This window comes from Rhipicephalus sanguineus, chromosome 2, assembly GCF_013339695.2.
Source record: "Rhipicephalus sanguineus isolate Rsan-2018 chromosome 2, BIME_Rsan_1.4, whole genome shotgun sequence".
NCBI lineage: Eukaryota > Metazoa > Arthropoda > Arachnida > Ixodida > Ixodidae > Rhipicephalus > Rhipicephalus sanguineus.
Window position 1 is genome coordinate 37,374,791 of NC_051177.1, and position 19,343 is coordinate 37,394,133.

The 19,343-nt window shown below is 44.6% G+C and overlaps 1 protein-coding gene and 1 long non-coding RNA gene across 2 annotated transcripts; one reads left to right on the top strand and one right to left on the bottom strand.

Annotated features, from left to right (window-relative positions):
- Window positions 1–1,346: 1,346 nt before the first annotated feature.
- Window positions 1,347–18,290, bottom strand: LOC119382773 (probable protein phosphatase 2C T23F11.1). Its single transcript, XM_037650620.1, has 8 exons — window positions 18,042–18,290; window positions 17,135–17,242; window positions 16,323–16,472; window positions 14,169–14,234; window positions 8,306–8,521; window positions 6,741–6,824; window positions 6,474–6,619; window positions 1,347–3,361 (listed from the first exon to the last, which is right to left on the bottom strand). The coding sequence occupies exons 2-8, from the start codon at window positions 17,235–17,237 to the stop codon at window positions 2,969–2,971; spliced, it is 1,158 nt and encodes a 385-aa protein (XP_037506548.1). The 5' UTR covers window positions 17,238–17,242; window positions 18,042–18,290; the 3' UTR covers window positions 1,347–2,968.
- Window positions 18,291–18,568: 278 nt separating this feature from the next.
- On the top strand, window positions 18,569–19,308 carry LOC125757130 (uncharacterized). Its single transcript, XR_007415065.1, has 2 exons — window positions 18,569–18,700; window positions 18,758–19,308. It is a non-coding gene; the product is annotated as an uncharacterized LOC125757130 (long non-coding RNA).
- The last annotated feature ends 35 nt before the right edge of the window (window positions 19,309–19,343 follow it).

Below are 19,343 nucleotides of genomic sequence, written 5' to 3' on the forward strand. Positions count from 1 at the left end.
AATACAACGCTAGTAACTAAAGTTTCAAAAGGCTGTCATTTTTACTATAAAATTGCAGAAGTCTCCTGGTTCAGGGACTTCGAGCAACGGTCTTCAGTGCCACGTGTGACAAGATGTATGCTATGAGATGATAACGCAGAAACTGGCCCTGGCTTACTTGGTGGTTGGTTAAACCGCTACATCAGAGAATGCAGTGAGTAGTGCAAGCCAGAACATTGCAATATGTTGTGTTCAGACGTGGCCACTTCTGCATCGCGACACTCATCTCCCGACTAATTAAACCAAAGTGGGATAACTAAAAAAGGGATAAGCAAAACGCAGATACATCGAACTCGAGAGCGATCGTGAAATAGTTCCATATGTGGACATAAAGTATGCCTATTGGAAGCTTTACTGATAACTCTGCCTGGAGACGTGCAAAGTACTTCGGTTGGGTTTTGTGTATGAAGATACATATGAGATGCCATGGCTGCTTCCCTATTTCACAAAAATTATGATTTATAGCGTAGTGGGTTCCGTTAATTTCTTAACGAAGATGAGTGTGTTTTTCTTCTGAATATTTATATATTGGCTTGTAATACAATTTTACCCTGCCTGTATGGGCCTGCAGTAATTTGCAAATAAGTAAATTTGACAGCAGCTCTGAGGCTTGTATATTTTCCTGGGCCTTTCAAGGTATAGAGGCCTCTCAACAGCAGATTGCAGTGACTGCTGTGCACTATACAGCGCTCACAATAACTCTACTCCCTTTTTCCTTACGCTGGTGTTTCGGTAGCAGACAGGATGTTTGCTTGACCTCTAGACTTTCGTGTCCTTGCTTTTGTTATCTCAAGGTTCTCTAGCACTCTTGGTTATTGAAAAACATGCAACATAAAGAGCGTTGTGGAAGGTCCCTAAGCATGCGCTTACTAGATGAGAACACAAAAGCGTTTCGTTTGCCTAGGTTGTTGTTAAGGAGGAGCACCGCAAAAGTCTGTTGCAGGGATTCCACTCCCCTATGCTGCGACTGCAAGTGGTTGCTGCGGCAGTTGGCGCCGGTTCCAATGGGAGAGGTCTCCAAATCCCAGCTGAATGTGCGCTTTTGCCAACCTAGTCGAGAAATGTTTTCGTGTTAAAATGTTGCTAGTATCAATTTTATCTGCCACCCTTTACTGTGACGACATCACTTACCAGCAGTTTTGGGACAGCATACAATGGCAAGAACCAAACATATGACGAAATTAAGTACAGTAAAAAAGCTGCGCACCTCATTTCTCCTAGCCACAGGAAAATGATACTTCTTGGTAACCCAGCATTCCGAGGCACAAGGGCCACAAAAATGGCAATTGAAAAAAACAAGGAGACACGCACCATTCAGTCACACTTTTATTAGTATGCCTATTCAATAAGACTCGTAAAAGACAAACTGCATAAAGCAAGTGAGAGGTTTTTGTTTCAGTAAATAAAATGTAAGCACCTTGTAGAAAAGACAACACCCCCTCACTGACTGTCTAGGCATTGCAAGTAACATCCAACTTGGGAAAAGAAATAATGAAGGGGGCTGCTGTAAGATAAACTACAATAACTTTTGAACAGAGGTACTGAGTCGCCCAAAACACATGCCACTGTAATTTTGTGCCTCAATAATTTTTTTATTACATTCAGTGTAAAAAACGGGTGATTGGTGCGATCTGCAAGTGCGCGAGCGCACTCGCAGATTACAAGGGAGAAGACAAACAGAAGAGTAAAAATGTATAACTGATTTGGGGAATCTCGGAATATTTACAGTTGACTGGATTTTGAGTAACACTGTTGCTCGCTCATATAAAACATGTGCTTATATACAGGTATGTATACTTTTTTTTCTGCATCCAGGTAACAGAACAACAGGCATGCTCGTACAGAGCTGATGTACCTTTTTTTTTATATCTACATTACACGAGAGACACGATGGCAAAAATAAAAAACGTTCAAGCCTATTGGAGTCAGTTCTCTCAACACACAGTGCCTGCTACTGAACAACAATAACAAACAACAATGGAAAGTTGCTGGCACCAAGCAGCAGCTCAAGGCCGAAATTTAATCGCACTTCTACCTCTCTCGTGCTCCTGAGCTTCTTAAAAAAAGGGGGAGGGGGCACTGAATCCCACTGCAGCCAGGAAAGCACATGTACTTTTACGATGACACTTTAAACAGTGGTGCATAAAACAGTACACCTACATGGCGCTAGTGAGTGCTGTGCACAAAAAAAAAAAAAAGCACTGCCAATCACAAACATTGCGCACAAGATGAGGCCTGTTTTCCCCCAAATTATTCTTCGTGACAAATCTGTGCTGCTAAAGCTTTACGCTTGGGCATTGGATGTTGGGCTATCCCGTGCGCGGACAGTTGTGTGCCCTTCTGAGCACAGAGAAACAACGGCTCACTCGTCGGCGTTCGTTTATAACACCAGAATGAGTGAATGTACAGAGGGGTCGATCATCAATTTCGCTTTTGGCTGCTATGGCTTGCCAGTGATGACTCTTAAAAAAAAAGTAAAGGCATGAATGCAACATGAATGCGACAAACTTGCATTGCACAGATTGCTAAGCCTGCAGTAATGTCCTCAAGCCCTTACTCTGCACAAAAGTAAAAAAAAAGTTAAAGGCTTTGACAAAGAGGGGTCAATTCTGTGCAATGATGCTGAACTGCAGCTGCTAACCTTTCCCGGAGAAACTGCTGCAACTGAAACGATCGTGACAGCAGAATTCCCATTGGAAAGTTACATGACAGCGAGCCACCAGCGGTCACAAGTCACGTGCTTAGAGTGAGCAAACTTTTGTACACTCCGTACACAACTGGTATCGTGATGTGCTTAGACACAGCACAAACCTTGCCCCCCTTTGTTGCAAGCCTGAGAATTAGGAAGAAAGTGGAAAAAAAAAGTATCCGAAAGAGACAAGTGCGAGGACAGCTTTCCTAAGTGTTCCATTGCGGGCACCACTACACATCATGCCACTGCCATTTCGCCACCACTCTCTCTCAGAGGCGACGTAGATGGTGGAGGAGGAGTGGGAGGCGTCGGGGACGTCGTCTGCTCCTCCGTCATCTGCTGCTCTTGCGGCTGCTTGTTCTCCTCGGCCGTGTCTCCCTGCCTGTGTGCGTCCATCTGCAGCTCGCTGCCCACCGATGCGGCCACCTCGTGGTCGAAGTGGTAACCTTCCCGAGGGCTCGCAGGTGGCGAAGGTGGGCACGGTAGCGGGGGTCGAGCGCAACGACGTGCCAACTCCTCGTACGGTGCCCCGTTCAGCAGACAGACGAGCACGACAGTCATGTTGTCGCAACCGAGGCCCCCCATCTGGCAGTCGGGTGCCAGGCAGCGAGTCATCAGCTCCTCGCAAATCTGGCACGCGGCAATGAGAAATTGTCGACACGTTAGCCGAATAGTTGAACATAGATAGCACGAAATTGAGCCAAGTAGGTCAACACTTCCCCAAGAAAAATTCCTTGCAGTACAGCACATCCAATCACTTACCATGAACCTCGATAAACACATAAGTAAGTTTTCCTACAATGTGATTACAAGTGGTGCACTATAACTTGATCGAAAACTCTTATGTAGCAGACTGCCTGTCACGACAGGCCACAGCTTAACCCTTTCTGGTCCGTTTTCAGGCCCCTCATAGGGTTGCCACCTGTCCGGTTTTAGACCGGCCAGGCCGGTTTTTCAGATGGCGGGCCGGTTGCCAGTCCGCACCAGCCGCCATTGGCCGGGTTTTTTTTTTTTGTCATAATATTGCGATTATTTTTTGGGTGTTTTATAAGCGTCAGTTCAACAACTACGATGGTAAATATTTATCGTGAATCACCAAAACTCTTGCACTATTAGTCAACCACTTTCTGGGATCCCTTCAAGTCTAGCGATCATTGGAATAGAGCATATTATTGCACGTGTATGGTACATGAATATCAGACATTTTTGTGGCATATGCACATTTTAAGGGGAGATGCTACTCGAAAAATGGCCTTTTTTCTGAAAATTGTCACTTTTGACATTTCACTTGTAAAATTATGTTTGGTCATTAAACTTTTATTTCTCCGAGTATCAAGGCTGAATTCAGATTAGAAATTGGTGAAAAATCTATTTTAATCAGGCAATGTCACTCTGGCCTCAGCCACAACAGGGGCTGAGGCCACATTGTATGGCAAGTTGATGTGGTTAAGAGCAAAGCATGAACCATGTGGCGAAGCACCAAGGCACGGCACTCCATAAACTGCCATTACCACGTCCACATGGAGATAAGTTGAAAAATGATGCAACACAAGAGCTGCAATATTGCTACGAAATTGCAATAACCACCCACATGAAATGTCCAGGAAATGTATTTTGCCATGCGAGCATCCTACTTTAATTCTAGCAACATGACAGGAAGTCACCAATTCTGTTCAGAAGGAGCGACTTCCTGGCGTAAGCACAGGCAAGCCAGAACTCTTTGGGAGTTCGTACCAGATTGCACTCTAACCCTAACGAACGGGCATTGCCTGTACATCCATACATAAGCACCTCACAGATGAAAAGCTCTTGGTTCACTGTCAACAAGGAACGATGCAAGGTGTTGTGGACTTGCTCAGCAGCGAGGTCTGGCTTCTGTGTCCAAAGACAAAGCTCCGATCCTGTACAGCTGTGGACGCTGCAACAATGGCTACCTCATTGTTCAATAAGGGATATGCAAACTTTGAGCACATCGTTCAAGATCTTGATGTACTGCCACCTGAAGAACTTGTCACCCTGGGCCACTTACATGACCAGAAGCGAACCAATATAGTGTCTGTCTGCATGCAAAACAGCTGAGGCATGGGCTCATCATTGCCACATGGTGAAGAGAGTGCACCTTTATGGCTAACTTAAGGGCTGGGAAGGATTAACATATGGATCCGGACGTTTTTAAGTGAACTCGCTGTTTAGAGTGTGGATTGTTCAATGCTCTCACAAAGTTTCACGCTAATCGCACTGTATATTGAAAAATACACAGGTTTATAACTTTCAAATGCGTTTTTCTCAATTTCCATTCTGAGGCAATTCTGACATGTTGTGCACAAACTTTCATGCACTTAAAATAGTTCTATTGTAACGAAATTTGGCACAGAGATTCTTCAGCCACTCTAAAATACAGATATCTATATAAAGTTGCACTACACATTACATATTTTTGGTTTCATAACTTGACATGCCGATAGGGGAGGTGTAAAATATACATTTGGGACCCTAGATTTTTTTTTAAAAAGATAGCAAGTTAAGAAGACATTTGAGGTACTTTTCAGTACTGTACTGCTCATGTGCAGCAAAATGAGTCATCTTAGGATTCTGTGTGAAAATTTTAATAAGCTTAAAAGTGTGCACAAAAAACCCAATATTTTGTTGTCAAAGTTGTAGTAACTCTGGAAATATTACAGTTATCAGAAAACTAATTACAGTTTTGAAATCAGCATCACAAACTCTACTATTACCTAAAATTTCGAAGTTCTAAGTCAAGAAATAAAAAAAAATCTTTTTCGAGTAGCATCTCCCCTTAATGTTCCTTTGTGTCTATAATGCCACTGGCCTGTTGTATTCAGATGCAAAGAAAAGCTTTTTTATGGAAGAAGCATTGTGGTTCTTTTTCAGTGCAGCACATTCAGAGTAAGAAGCGAAGCGTCATTCCAATCACGAGTACGTTTATGTCAACAATTAGGCTAGTTGGTTAGCTGAGTGTGCTGCGTTTGTTTGTGCATTGGGTTTATTTGGTCCAATGAAAGCAATGTTACATTAAATGGCACTGCATGCTGAAGAATTGTCATAGCGTCTATTGTTCAACGTTACTTTAATCTCCTGTTACCCTTCCCCCCCCGTCGAAGGACCGGTTTCTTTTTCGGTAAAAGGTGGCAACCCTAGCCCCTCACAAAATGGAAATAGCCGCAGCGGCCTGCCATCGAGCACCACACGCTCCCCAAATACTATCGGTGAAAAACTTAGGCACTAGGTCAACTGCAAAAATTAACATCCGTTGAATTTTTCTTGCGCAGTTTATTTTTCGTGGTGCTCAAAACTGCAAAAATATTTTCGAACCAGTACGGCTGGAAAGTGGCCAAAAGTTTCGGACTGCAAAGGGTTTAACGGCCACGGAAGGCTGCATTGTGCAAAACATTATAGAAATTATTTTATTATCTATTATTTTTAAACAAAAAGGAGTTGTAGTGGACTTGGCTTTAACATGCCTACCACTCATCAGACAATACTGGATGAAAGCTAGGTAAAAGTGATGGACTACAAAGGGTTAATCGCCACTGAGGGTTGCATCTTGCAAAACATTTTAGAAATTATTTTAGCATGTACTATATCGTTATGTACAAAAAAGTTGTGGTGGACCTGCTTTTTCATTATGTCAAGCACAAATCAGACAATGTCGGATAAAAGCCAACACACGAGTGCAAGAGAAGCATGTGCTAGCCGTGCGCATGATGCAACAATACCACACCTGCTCTGGTTCCATTTTTGCCGCTATCCGCGCACGTACGAACTCGACTACCTCTTCATTGGAAAGTACGTCCCAGATCCCGTCACAAGCCAGCAGTACGAACTCATGATCGGGTGTGAGGTCCTTCACAATCACATCTGGGTAAGCTGAAAATACAAAATTATGCACCCACTTTAATATGGCACTGAGAATACTGAGAACGCGTTGTCTCGGAAGCCGCACCAGAGGGCTTCCCAAGAGACAATTAGGATACGTGACAGCTCTCACCAGTGACTATTTGCTCTTCCGGAGACTTCTTTTCATTCTTTTTGAACACAAAATCCCCGAGGGCTCTTGACAGTGCCAGATTGCCTAGACGGTAAAAATAAAAAATATATGCACGTATATATATTATTACGCCAATACAACCTCCGTCACCATCTCCCACATTTCCCTCGGATCCTTTGTGCTGCTCGTGGTACACAGGCCTGTGCCGTGTGGTCCGTTCTAGACACACATCCTCAGTGTTCCACTGTGACAACTACAGCACAGAACCTCAAGGGACCAGGAAAATGTGTTCCATTTAACAGGAGTTCCGTTTATTGAGAGATGAACAGGGGTGTAGAATTCAAGAATGAAACCAATCATATTAGAGGCAGTTGTTCCATTTAAGCAGCAGTTCTGTTTAAAGAGATTTCCATTCACCGAGAGTCTACTGTATAGACATTGTCCACGTTGCCAAGTTGAAGCCATACATCTCACACTTTTGATAGTTAATGGCACTGGGACTGCACTTTTGCTGCTGGAGGTAATAGTAAAATATGACAGACACGCAGGGCTACTCTTAGGTTGTGTTCCTGACCGTGTGTACACATAATGAAACAATTGTATGCTTCCAGGATACTGTCATGGAGCCAAAAGAGACCATGCCGCCACAGTGAGGAAGAAAACAAAGTGCCGATGCTCTTGACGTGAGCGAGTTTCCAGCTTGGTTTCTAACAAGCCTGCTTTAGTAAATACAGTGTGAACAGGTGATTTCTTTGTGGTTTTCCTCTTGTTACAATATATGCAAGCACACAGCCAGAGGGTGGCCCACCAGACACGTGTTCTTGAAACTTGCTAAGTTCAGGCATGTTTACAGCACAATGTACACTATACTAATCAAGAAAAGTAACAAAGTAAATAAAGCAAGCCACTTAAAAACTCAAGTCTACTGCAAATGATCGCTGTCAAAACGAGAAAAGACCCCGTCACATGTCAACATACTAATGCAGCAGCACACCATGCAGCCGTCCATCTCTTGACTGACACAATTGGTGCACAGGTACAATTGCAAGTGTCCGATTTGTTTAAGAATATCATTACTTTCAATGGTGCTTTTGGTTTTGAGACACTTTCCTAGCATGTACAGTTGTACCAGCAGCAGCTGAGAGAGATATTACAAGCTAATTGGGCATGTAAAAATTTAAGAACAGAGTATTCAGACATAAAATGAATGTATTTTTCTGTTATAAGCATTTCCATGCTACATAATAACTGTGTTCATTACACTGACAGAATAGATTAAGAAACTGCATCTCTATTGACATTACAGTAGGGAAAACCATGCTTATGCACACACACTTGTGTTACAACATTTTTAATGCATCTAATATTGTTCTTGTAATAAGGACATTAAAAAAATATTAAACATTTGCACATTTCTGATAGCGAATGCCTTAACGGCCTTAACACAAAGAATGCAGAAGAGGAATCAGCTTTTTGAAAATTGCATACTTGCAAATGCGCTGCAATAATGGAAGTTGTAAACAAAAAGAATGAACAAACGAAGAAGGATGTCGGAAACTACAGACCATTGACTCTGTTGAATTCGACCCATCCACCAGCTGCAATGATACGGCGCGTCTCCAATTCGTTGCCCGGTTTGTGGTCAAAGGAGAGCTGCTGTACGTGCCCGCCAACAGATGCAATGGCCCGCGAGTCGCCCACATTGCCACAGTAGATGCGACCACCTTTCAGGAGCACCACAACGGCTGTGGTGCCCGCAAGTTCATCCTTCATGGTATCATCTGCAAAACAGCAGAGACTAGGCATGAACACACGTGAACCGGCAGTGCTTTCGCGAATAACTTTTGTGGGTGCTTTCGCAAGTAGCTTTTGCGAGCAACGCGATTGCATGAAAAGGACCTAACAAAAGGGAACAATTTCCCTTGTATTCGCAAACTACCAAAAGCACCACTCTTGCCACAAGAAGACACTCGGTAAGCCAGAAAATGCACAAGAAGAAAGTACAAGTGGAGATACCGCATTGAAGTCACCACAAAAACTCGCCATGATGCTACAGATTTTGATGGCGTCAGCTAGATGCCTATCTTAAATATTTATAGGTAAAAACGAATTGCACTGTGTTCTGAGGAAGCCAGATACTTAACCTGGCAAGCTTTGGGAAATTTCGTTAGGCCAATGAGACCAAAATATGAAAGAAATGACATTGAAATCCTTGGCATTTTTGTCTGTTAGTTCTCATTAATATGACATCACACTGACATTTAATGGCTAGGCTTTCAGCACAAAATTCAAAACCGAGACTTTGAGCTTTGTTTTGTCTTTTAATGAACGTACGATCGCAAAATTTACGATTGAGTTGTTAAAGGATAATCTATCAGTCTAAGCCGATTTAATGTTTCCTTTCAGAGTCCCTTTATAATGAAACAGATATGAAGAATACAGAGGACATGGCACTTAAAGGGACACTAAAGGCAAATAACAATTTATGTCAGAGCGAAAGCTCAATGTATGACAACTTCTAAAACAGCAATATTATCAACAGCAGTGCCCTACTTACCGAGCAATTAAGGTAAATGTATCACATGATGAGCGCCACGAGTGGGACATTTTCGAAGTGATCCCGATGACGTATGAGAGTCTGCCTACAATAAATCACTAGTAATCAAACTAGCAGCAATAAAAAAAAGAACCTTCCGTGCATCAAAAGATGTAATAAAATGCTGTTTGTTTGTTTCCGTTTGATTCATGGAAAAAACCTCTGTGGCGTTGCCATGGGGGAACGGCGCGCGTGGTTCAAAGGTTCCGTTTTCGCCGAAATGCGCTTCGGCCGGCGCCCTGCTTCGGTCACGCGGTCGCGTCTCAGTGGTAGTTTCGGGATCGCGTACTGCCGCGTGTGTTTTGCGAGCTCGTAAAAGTCGCTCTGACAGAAAGTTCGACAAAATGCCGCATGCATGTGATGTTGCCGGATGCCCGAATGGTGCACAACGCCAGTGCTGCAGCAAGGAAACCGATGTGTCTTTTCACTGGGTGCCGCGGAATGAACCCTTACGTGTCATGCCATTGCGCCAGTGTGCTAAACAGTCAAAAACTCTGCGTGCGTGCTCGCTGCACTTTCGTACTGAGGATTACGAGACGAATCGCAATTTGGTCAAGGCTTTCAATGTGTCCATCCTAGCAGCACCGTTCCATCGGTATTTCCCAAGTCCGAGAGTCAGCTCGACACCCTGCCCGAGTTGTCCGCGGGACGACGACGCGGTGAGTTCGACATTTTCTCCTCTTGATAAAGGAAAGTGTCAGCGGCCGCGCAGTAAAGGCGGGCAACGTTGGGCACGGCCCAACGTTGCAGTGACGTATGAAAGTCTGATTTCAGGCGGGTGATTTGAAGCGTGCTAACGCGATGCGGACCACTAAAACATGATTTTATTTCAAAATAAGCACTTCCTTGGCATAAAAGTAGCACTACGAGGTTTCTGGACCGCTATTTCAACAATCAACATCGACTTAATACAGTGAAACCTCGGTGATACAAATCTCACGGGACCACCAAAATATTCGTATCATCCCAAATTCGTATCACCAGAAAGCATGAAAAATTATCATGCGACAAAAAAAAAAAAAAAAAAAAAAAAAAAAAAAAAAAGCTGGCGTACATTTTCATTTATTGTTTTTCAGGGCCGTGGCAATGTCGGGAAGAACTCTGAATGATTGTTAGTTAGGTTTTCAGGTGTCGGCAATCATACCAGCACTCGTAAATATACGGCCTGTAAGCGCGTCTTTGATTAATGAACCAGGTGCGTTGTGACCCGTGACAGCAGTAGCCCCGTCCAAATTCTAGCATGCTTTTTTGGATGACAAAGGAGTACTGCGGCGAGAGTGACGGAAGAAGTGCTTTGATGGGATAGATCAAGGCCACAAAATTTCAGCACCATGGTCCTATGTTATGCTTTTGTGATCGCGGAGGTGTTGGGGATGTTTTTGGGAGATTTACGGCCCTGCCTGCACAAGTGCGACCTCAACGGTCGCGCATGTTGACGTTGTGAGGTCTGACTCTTTCGCCAAGACCGTCCTCGCCTTCTTTCGGTCCTGGTCCTCCTTTCATAGGATTTCTGGTGCACGAGGCAGGCACGTCTTCACACAGTACAACGACAGGAGCCCACGTCGATGCGTCAGAAAAAAAAAAAAGCAGGGCGCCAATGCCCACTGTAAGGTAAACGCGAACGCACACGGAGACCCATTAGACCCTCAAAGATTGGCGCACAAGATCTTGGAGGCCGTGACGCATCTCTGAAAGTTTATTCTGACCGCAAGAAAAGTATTTTTCTTACAACGCGATTCTGACGACTTGGTGGTGCCCGCGCTTGCGTTCCCGCGCTCACACGTGCTTGGTGCGTCTTCCGCGACAGCGCGGACACAGCACCTCTTCGTACCTGGGCGGTAGGGTACATTCGTATCAAACGTCGCGGGGTAAAAATTGGTTCGCAACAACCATACTCCATTAGACTGCAGGCCAATGGGCCTTGGCCGGGACCAAAGAAAAATTCGTATCACCTCGAAATTCGTATGAGCTGTGATCGTATCACCGAGGTTTCACTATATTTGCCTTTAGTGTCCCTTTAAAGGGGCCCTCCAACACTTTTGAAGCACCTATTTTTTGTTTGTGTTTTGCGTAGTCCGATGGCTGGGGATAATTTTAGCATAGGTCTAAGCAACGATATCAAATTATTTAGTATTTTAATCATGCAATAAAGTCACCACATCGCTGCCGACCGCATCGGCGCATAGTGGCGCTCGCCAGTACTATGCGGGCGGAAATGACGAAGATTGGCGCAGCCTATCAGAGGACGAATGTAACGTTAGAAGCAATCGTGGCGTAGCATCAAAATTTGGATTATTACAGAGCTTAATTATTCTTTTCCGAGCTTTTCATTGGTCTTCAAACAGACACCATAGCAAAAACGAAGATCACTACAGCCACCACTACAAAGCGGCTTCCATCTCGCCTCTGTATCCAGCCAGCTGCATCACCGTCCGGCGGTGACGGCGATGCCGTACGGTCGTCATCAACATCTCTTGCTGGTGTCGAATGCGAGTCCGAGGAGTTTGATTGCTGCCTTGGAGTGTCTTTGTAAGGAATGACGCGCAAAGCCTCGCTTCGAAGCAAAAGCGCCTTTTTTTTCCGCCTTTTTCAGGGCGCCCCCGTGCATGCGCTCTCCCATAGCGGAAACGTCGCGAAACGTCTCATCATCTCGGAGGCTTTGCTTCTGGCAATACCGGTTGTCCCGGCGCCTACCAAACCCCTACCAAAACGGCAGAGGGCAGCACAGGGAAATGAAAGAGGCGGATTCTGTCAAGTCTGGGAAGCTCATTTCTACCAGCCTCACCCAGCTGTTCGACCGTGTAAACAAAACGGCGTGGTCAGGCACCCCGCTGCTTGTTGCTATAGCAACAGCGTCATCAATACATTCGACTGAACAGGCAACAATGGTGTGCGAGCTTCCCCTACGTAAGAGCTTTCAACCCATTTCATTGGAGCTCCATCCGACGTCACAGCAGAGAGTGAAATGTGGTCACGTGACCCCGCGAAAATTGAGTTGAGGGTAGGCATTTTTTTTCTTGTATTCCGAATTTTCTAAATTGAATAACTTCATACAGCCTGCCGCTATCGCTGCCGTTCTTGCTGCACTAGTTTGTCCGTACTTCAGTCTACGCAATCCACGAGTAAAAAATGGGGGGTTGAAGAGTGTTAGAGGGCCCCTTTAAGACAACTGGCACCACAGTTAGGGTAAGCAAGTGTGAGCACTTCACAAAGTTCTGTGAACACTACGAGAAGGAAGAGGAGGATGGTGCAATACCAGTCATTTTAGTGGCCTACCTCAAGCTCGCAGGTTTTGTGGTGTACATACGAGCTTCGTTAACCCTTTGAGTGTAGAATTTTTCTGAGAAAAACTTTCCCAGATGGTCAAATTACTTTATTGCGGTTTTTGAATATACGAGACGTATAAAGTCGGGGAAAAAATTGTAAAAAAAATGAGGAACAGTTTTTTGGTGTCAGCATTACTCAGAACTGCAAAACGTTCAATAGTAATATTTCAGAGCATGGTATTCCTTGAAACATGGGTCTACACACAGCGCCTTATTGCCGTCTACACACATAACATGCGTGTTTGTTCTCTTCTCGGAGCGACCAGTCGAGCTGGAAAACACACAGCATCTTCTCTGCGTGTGGCTGCCTTGGGCAGAATAAACACGGTAATCAAGGAGAACAAGAATACCTCGTGAATGTCGGTCATAAACAAGTTATGCGCAGTGCCAATAAAGATGGAAATCAACTTCCACAGCTCCTACAAGGGAGTGCTGACAAAGATAAAAATCAAGTTTCGCGCGCCTCAGTTGCGATCACGCAGCAAAGCCGAAACTACAAATGACGTTGCCCATTGGCATTGCCGCAGGCTGTGCGACGCAAATCAGTTCTGTTTATCTCCACAAGAAGGTAGCACAATCATTTCCAACACTTCTTGTAAGTCCTAGGAGGTGGCAGCACCTCCCAGTGAGCATGCATTGTCATTAAAACATGAAATTTCAAGTGGAGGGTCGAAAACGTACCCGTACCGCAAAGACATTGCGGGAGAGAAAACCGCTGCTGTACACATGTACGGCAAAAACACCTCAAAGGGTTAACAATGATTTACTCTCAGATGCAGCTCACTAGTGGCAGCAAACATGCAGTAAAGAATGACAAAAAGCTACATTAGATCCCAGTGAATTTTTCGGAAACTTTGCTCCTGCTGCAATTTGCCTAATCAACTGCTCTTTTGGCTTTCATAGGAAAAAGAAATATTCTGGGGTTTGGCGCACCAAAACCATAACATGACTATGCTGATTACGCATGCCAGAGCATGGTATGCTGGAGTGGGGGACTCTGGATTAATTCTTACCACCTGAATTTCTTTTAACATCCCACAAAACATAAGCACACATGTGCTCTTGCATTTCACCTCCATCAAAATGCGGCTGCCGTGACTGGGAATTGAAATCGCGCCCTCTTGCTTAGCTGCACAACACTATGGCCACTAGGCTACCATGGCTGGTCGCGTAACTTCACCATAAAAAGACTTGCAATCGAGAGTTGGAAAACGAATGAGCGTAACTTTCTTCTGAACAAAACTTGTGTTTCACAAAATTTGAAACATTATTCAAGTTATGAGCCCCAATTTGATAACACTAAGAAAATTAAAGAGAGCTTGTCGGTATATTTGTACAGACTACAGTAGCGATCAATCTCACTGCATCAAACATGTCCGAATGTGGCTTTGAAGGTTAACCTAGCAAAAGGAATTGGTTCAGCGTTTCTCTGCAGAGCACCTCTTCATGCAACACTTAGCACAACAACACACAGTACAGTGTCAACAACAAGTTGGCCAACCTCACCTTTAAGCATGTCTGAGTCAATCTCCAGAAAACCTTTCTTTATGGCGTCTACTACATCTCCTCTTTCTGCACCACAGAGCAAAGTTGAAATAAAAAAAAGAAGCATGAACATCACTTGGTCGAATAGACAAAACATAGACATGCAACAAGTGACACAGTTTGTCACTGTAGTGATGAGTCATCACCATACATGGGAGTAACTTATTTCTTATACATTTGCTGTCTCAGCAGATTAATTACGTGTAGCTTTTAAAAACAGTGTAAAAGAGCTAAAAAGACCCAATTTTCTTTGATTCTGTTTGCACAAGAAGACATGAAGAACTGTGTTGTAACCACCAATTAGCTAAACATAGCATTAACATTTTTATCAATTACTTTAGTGAACAAGTTCACTTCATTATGGGTGTAACAGCCCGACAAAAAGTAGGACACCAAAAGAAAGACAGGTCACTGCTCTGGGTGCACCTACTAAGCAACAATTCTGACACTAACACCAGGTTTGAGGTAAGGTTTTTATAATATTACAGCTTATGCACCACTGGATAAAGGTGCACGATGCGCCAATCTGTTCCATGGCAGGTTTTCAGAGTGGATATGTTGAAACCAGTGCTGGTCTCGAGCATATGCCTTGAGTGCCAACCAATACTTTGGGCACTGTGCAGTCGCTGGTATATTATTAAGCTACAGAAGGCTTGTATGTATCTTCACTTGACCGGGGAAAAATAAAAAATAATAAAATAAATAATGTCAGAAGTCCCTTAAACAACCACTCCCGAGAATACTCTTGGTTATGCGAGATGTGCAGTTCTGATCAAAGATGACCAACACTAGCAAAATGAGCTGTAAAGCTTTCCAATTGTTCTTCAGCAATCTCACAAAGCATCAGTAGCCACATTGGTCAGCAACTTGTTAAAGAGCGCACCTTTGAAAGTAGCAAAGGAAGGCACGTGCTTGTAAAGCGCCCAGGTCTGCGAGCATAGTCTGCTGGGCAGTTACAATAAATCTGGCATAGCTTCTGCTGTTTATCAGCACATTATCATTTGCAAATGCATGTTGTAGCCATTGTGCATTCATTTGCATTAGAAAAGAGTGAGCAACAGTGGCTACGTGGAGCCTACAAGAATAGCAGAACCAGAACACCTGTACAAGAGCACGCCCGTCGATAATTTCACAGCTACACTAAGTAACATGGTGCTGCCCGCAGTGATGGTCGACGCACCACGAAGATTACCGATCTCAGCGAGAGCTGCATCTGTTTCAGCAAAACGTAAAAGAGGTTCACATTTTGCTTGCACATACATTTCCCTTCAGCTTCCACAATAAGCAAGATGCTGAAAACTCTCGAGAACAGGTATACAGCAGCATGTGTATAGCACATGCATTTCTGCAGCCTACCTGTCACTGAATGCATGATTTACAGCCTTCATCAAATACTTATCAGTCACTAAGACCAAGGCATCACTGCAAAAGCAGTGGGCATTTCTATGTTGCTTACAACACACACTATAACGGAGTGCTGACAATAACGGCTACTCTGAATCTCAAGTTGTTTAGTACATGGGGAAGCAGTAAATGGCCCAACGTCACACGCGATACAGACTGCACGAAACTGAAAAAGGTACATGCCTCTGGACAAAAATAAGCAGAGCAGAGGTACTCTAGGGGTGACAAATAATTCGTACTTCTGTCTAGCTGTGCATAACAACGCAACCTATACATAGCTTGCACACACATTTCCAGAGTGACTTCCATAACCGCGTCTGTCGTGACCATCTGACCCTGCAGTGAAGCGAAGCCGCACGGACTAGTGCACACATGTATTACCATGCCAAACGGCCATGTGTGTCAGTCACAGATGTGTTGTAGCACACAGACAACAAACTAAGACCCAAGCAACGCAGTAATGGTGATCGAAGGGGCGTAACAACAGATGTGATGTACTTACATACTACGTATATGGCCATGCACAGGCACACTTACACTTTGTGCCAACTAGATCTTACATTTAATTCACAGGTGCATGTGTACTTGTGTGCACCTCCATGTCATTCGGTATTTGAATACTGGGCATGCAAGTAGGCTTTCTCGTATTGTGAATTATAAACTCCTGTGAACCTCGATGCTGCATTCAACATATGGGAATGCTCCACTTACGATACGATGGCTGAGAGACAATCTTGCGATGCACATGGCTTCCGGCATATTGAGCCACTTTAGCGCCCCCATGGCCATCGTACACAGCAAAAAATGCAGCATCTTTATCCTCAGAGAGGCTCAGAAGATGAGTGTGGGCGTCTTCCATGTCTGGTAAGTGATCTGTCAAGGAATCTCTCAAAGAAATAGTAAAACACCAATAAATGTCAACGACTGGGCATTTGTTCCACTATGCCCCAAGGAAATAAGGTCACTGGATGCTAAATTCGTTATTATTGAACACCGACAGCACGACAAAAAGATGATGGTCTAACAAAATGCGGTCAGTTCTCGCACTCGGAGCCAACATGCTAAGCCCCGCTATTTATATCCTACAAAAGGTTTAGAAGCTTAATGAAGTGAGATGTATTCTTTATGTACACATTTACAGTAAAAAACAAATGAGATTCAACTTTCTTCAAGCATTGTAATTAATAAACTTGATCACAGCGGTCCCAGTGAAGCGATCAATCTAACATTGCACAAACATTTCGAAACATGACGATCAGCCTAAGGAATAAAGTAACAATGAAAGATAGGGTGAATTGAGACATAAGAATGTCCTGCTTTCTTCTGACCATTTCATTCCCAACTACTTCTGTGAGTTCCCAGACGATGCAAAGCTAAACCAACTTGACAGTAGCGATGTTGACCACGGGTCATGAGCTACAGCAACCTTAGCAAAAGATGACAGCAGCAGTGCACTAGCAGAAGAAACGATCAGCAGGCAGGAAAAAATTCAACACACAGATTCAGCTTCAAACAAAGGATACTTATACGCCATCCTTGCATACACGATGCGCCCACTTTCACTTGGTCGTTCATACAACTTGACGTCTCTTTTGCCGTAACCGGCTCGGAAAGCGTTTGGCCCATTATGCCTGAAAGCAAAACAGCGGCCGAAGAGTCATGCGCGCTCGGAACAGAATGAACACATCGATGACGCAATTGCACAGGAAAATAATCTTCACTACCACGACCGCGATGCCCGAATGGTAATGAAAGATGAAACACTGCATCGCCGATCAGCACAGTTAAAGGCCCAGACAGGGGCATTTAACATCTAATACACCTATCCGGTCTGATGTGCTTATGCTGCGCTACGGTTGACATCAAAGGGGGGCCTTCCCTCGGCAACGTTTCCTTTCAACCTCCTACAACTAACAGCGTCTCCAACAGCTTACGCAAGCTCCAAATCGTCACGCCGAAGTTAACCGGTTTACAGAGGCAGGCCACTGTGGCTCTCAAACGTGCATTTGTTTATCACGCACCAAGGAGAGCCCCCGTATCCGCTCACCCCTTCGTCTTTTAATAACCTAGGCCTATTGCTCGCTACGAGTGGGGAAATAGCGCCGATTACCGCACAAAACTCAACTGTCACCTCGTAATGTGAGCAGGAATGAGAAGAGAGGCAATACCGGTCACACCGATAACCACCACACGATAAATTCAATGGGCGTGCTGTGCGCTGCGCACATCGAACGATAACTCGGGATGCCCACACGGCCGATCGCAGGACGGTGACTCGCCTTCGCAGAAAAACTGCTACGAAAGGAAACAATACTTAGGACTATTTACATGACGTGAGAAAAATCAGAAAACGTTTCCCGGCTCTGAAGAAAGCGTAAATTCGACACAAACAATATGGCACACTCCACGGACGCATCGCAATGCGCTCACCTCCTCTTCGGGCGCGCTTGCTCGACTTGCTAGCTGCTCGCTGCGACGGCGCGTTTTTTCCTCAGCAAGGAATCATCCTGTCCGTGGACACACGACCACGAGGAGCAGGGTCAAATTTTTAGGCCCCCCCCGAAACACACGCGTTTTTCGACCGTAATTAATCAGCGATTCATTCGCATAAACTTGCCTGCTCGCCGTTCACGCACTAGTAGTTGACACGACAACCTCCAGGGGCGCTTTCTCAACAACGCGAAAAAAAAAAAAAAAAATTCGTTCTTTTCCAGGCAGCTCTTTGAACGGTCAAAATAAATGTCCAGGCAGGAAAGCAGCCAAGTGAGGACCCACCCAGTCTATGCTTAATTTTGAATCGCTTGTTTTTGAAAGGTGGCGTTGAAACGGTGGGCGCGTTCGGACGCGTTAACTGTTAACTGCTACTACCGCTGCACAAGCAAGCCACAAGCTGACAAAATACCGCGACTACCTCACAGGTAGTCGTCGCAGTAGTAGCTACCACAGTTCACTCAGTACATTTGAAGTAGCAATGAAGGCACCTCGGAGGGGAATTCATGCGGGAGTTCTCATCGGAGGGTTTGTGACTGCAGTGGTGTTGGCGTTGTACCCGATCGTCATTCACCCGTACCTTTTCGTCCACGAATACAGTACGAAAAGACCCCCGTTGCCGGATAGTTCGGCTTTATTGCACTTCATTTTTTCAGAACAAATCCAGAAGCATACGAGGAAGGACATTGATCAGGAGTCCGTGCAACCTGGAGGTAAAGTCGGGTTTTCGGCGCACGTGTTTACTACGAAACTCCCCAATTACCGGTACGTTCTTTTGCAGGCATGAAAGTTTGGTCGGACCCTTTTGGGAGGAAATGAAGCACTTCACTGTCAGCAGGGTAGTTCCAAGGACTTGTGTGGAAGCAGACATGTGCGCTTAATGTGCAACTGTAGTAAAAAAGTTGTCATAAAACAGCGCGGTATTCTTTTACTGCACTCTCGCTTTCAGACTTGTCATTGGTTTCGTAAACTCGTGGGCCATTGGAGCGGCAAGAAGGCTGAAGCTACTAGCTGCTGGAGCAGCTGAAGTTTGCTACTGACCTGTATTATATCGAAACAACATTTGTAAAAACCTTTCTTCCTGCTCCACAGTTGAGAATACAAGTTTGCATGGTTGACGGCGGCGAAGTAATGTGTCCTTATATTAGGGCAGCTGCTATTTTAATAGGATATCTGGTCTTGCATCTAGTCGGCCAAGTGAGCATTCACTTGTGCAGAAAAAATTTACTATTTGAGCGACTG

Coding starts and splice junctions, on each gene's coding strand:
- LOC119382773 (XM_037650620.1), bottom strand. CDS start 17,237: ATGGGCCAAACGCTTTCCGAGCCGGTTACGGCAAAAGAGACGTCAAGT. Junction 16,473..17,134: donor TATGCAAGGATGGCGTATAA/GTATCCTTTGTT, acceptor ATCACTTACCAG/ACATGGAAGACGCCCACACT. Junction 6,620..6,740: donor GGAAGAGCAAATAGTCACTG/GTGAGAGCTGTC, acceptor TTGTATTTTCAG/CTTACCCAGATGTGATTGTG.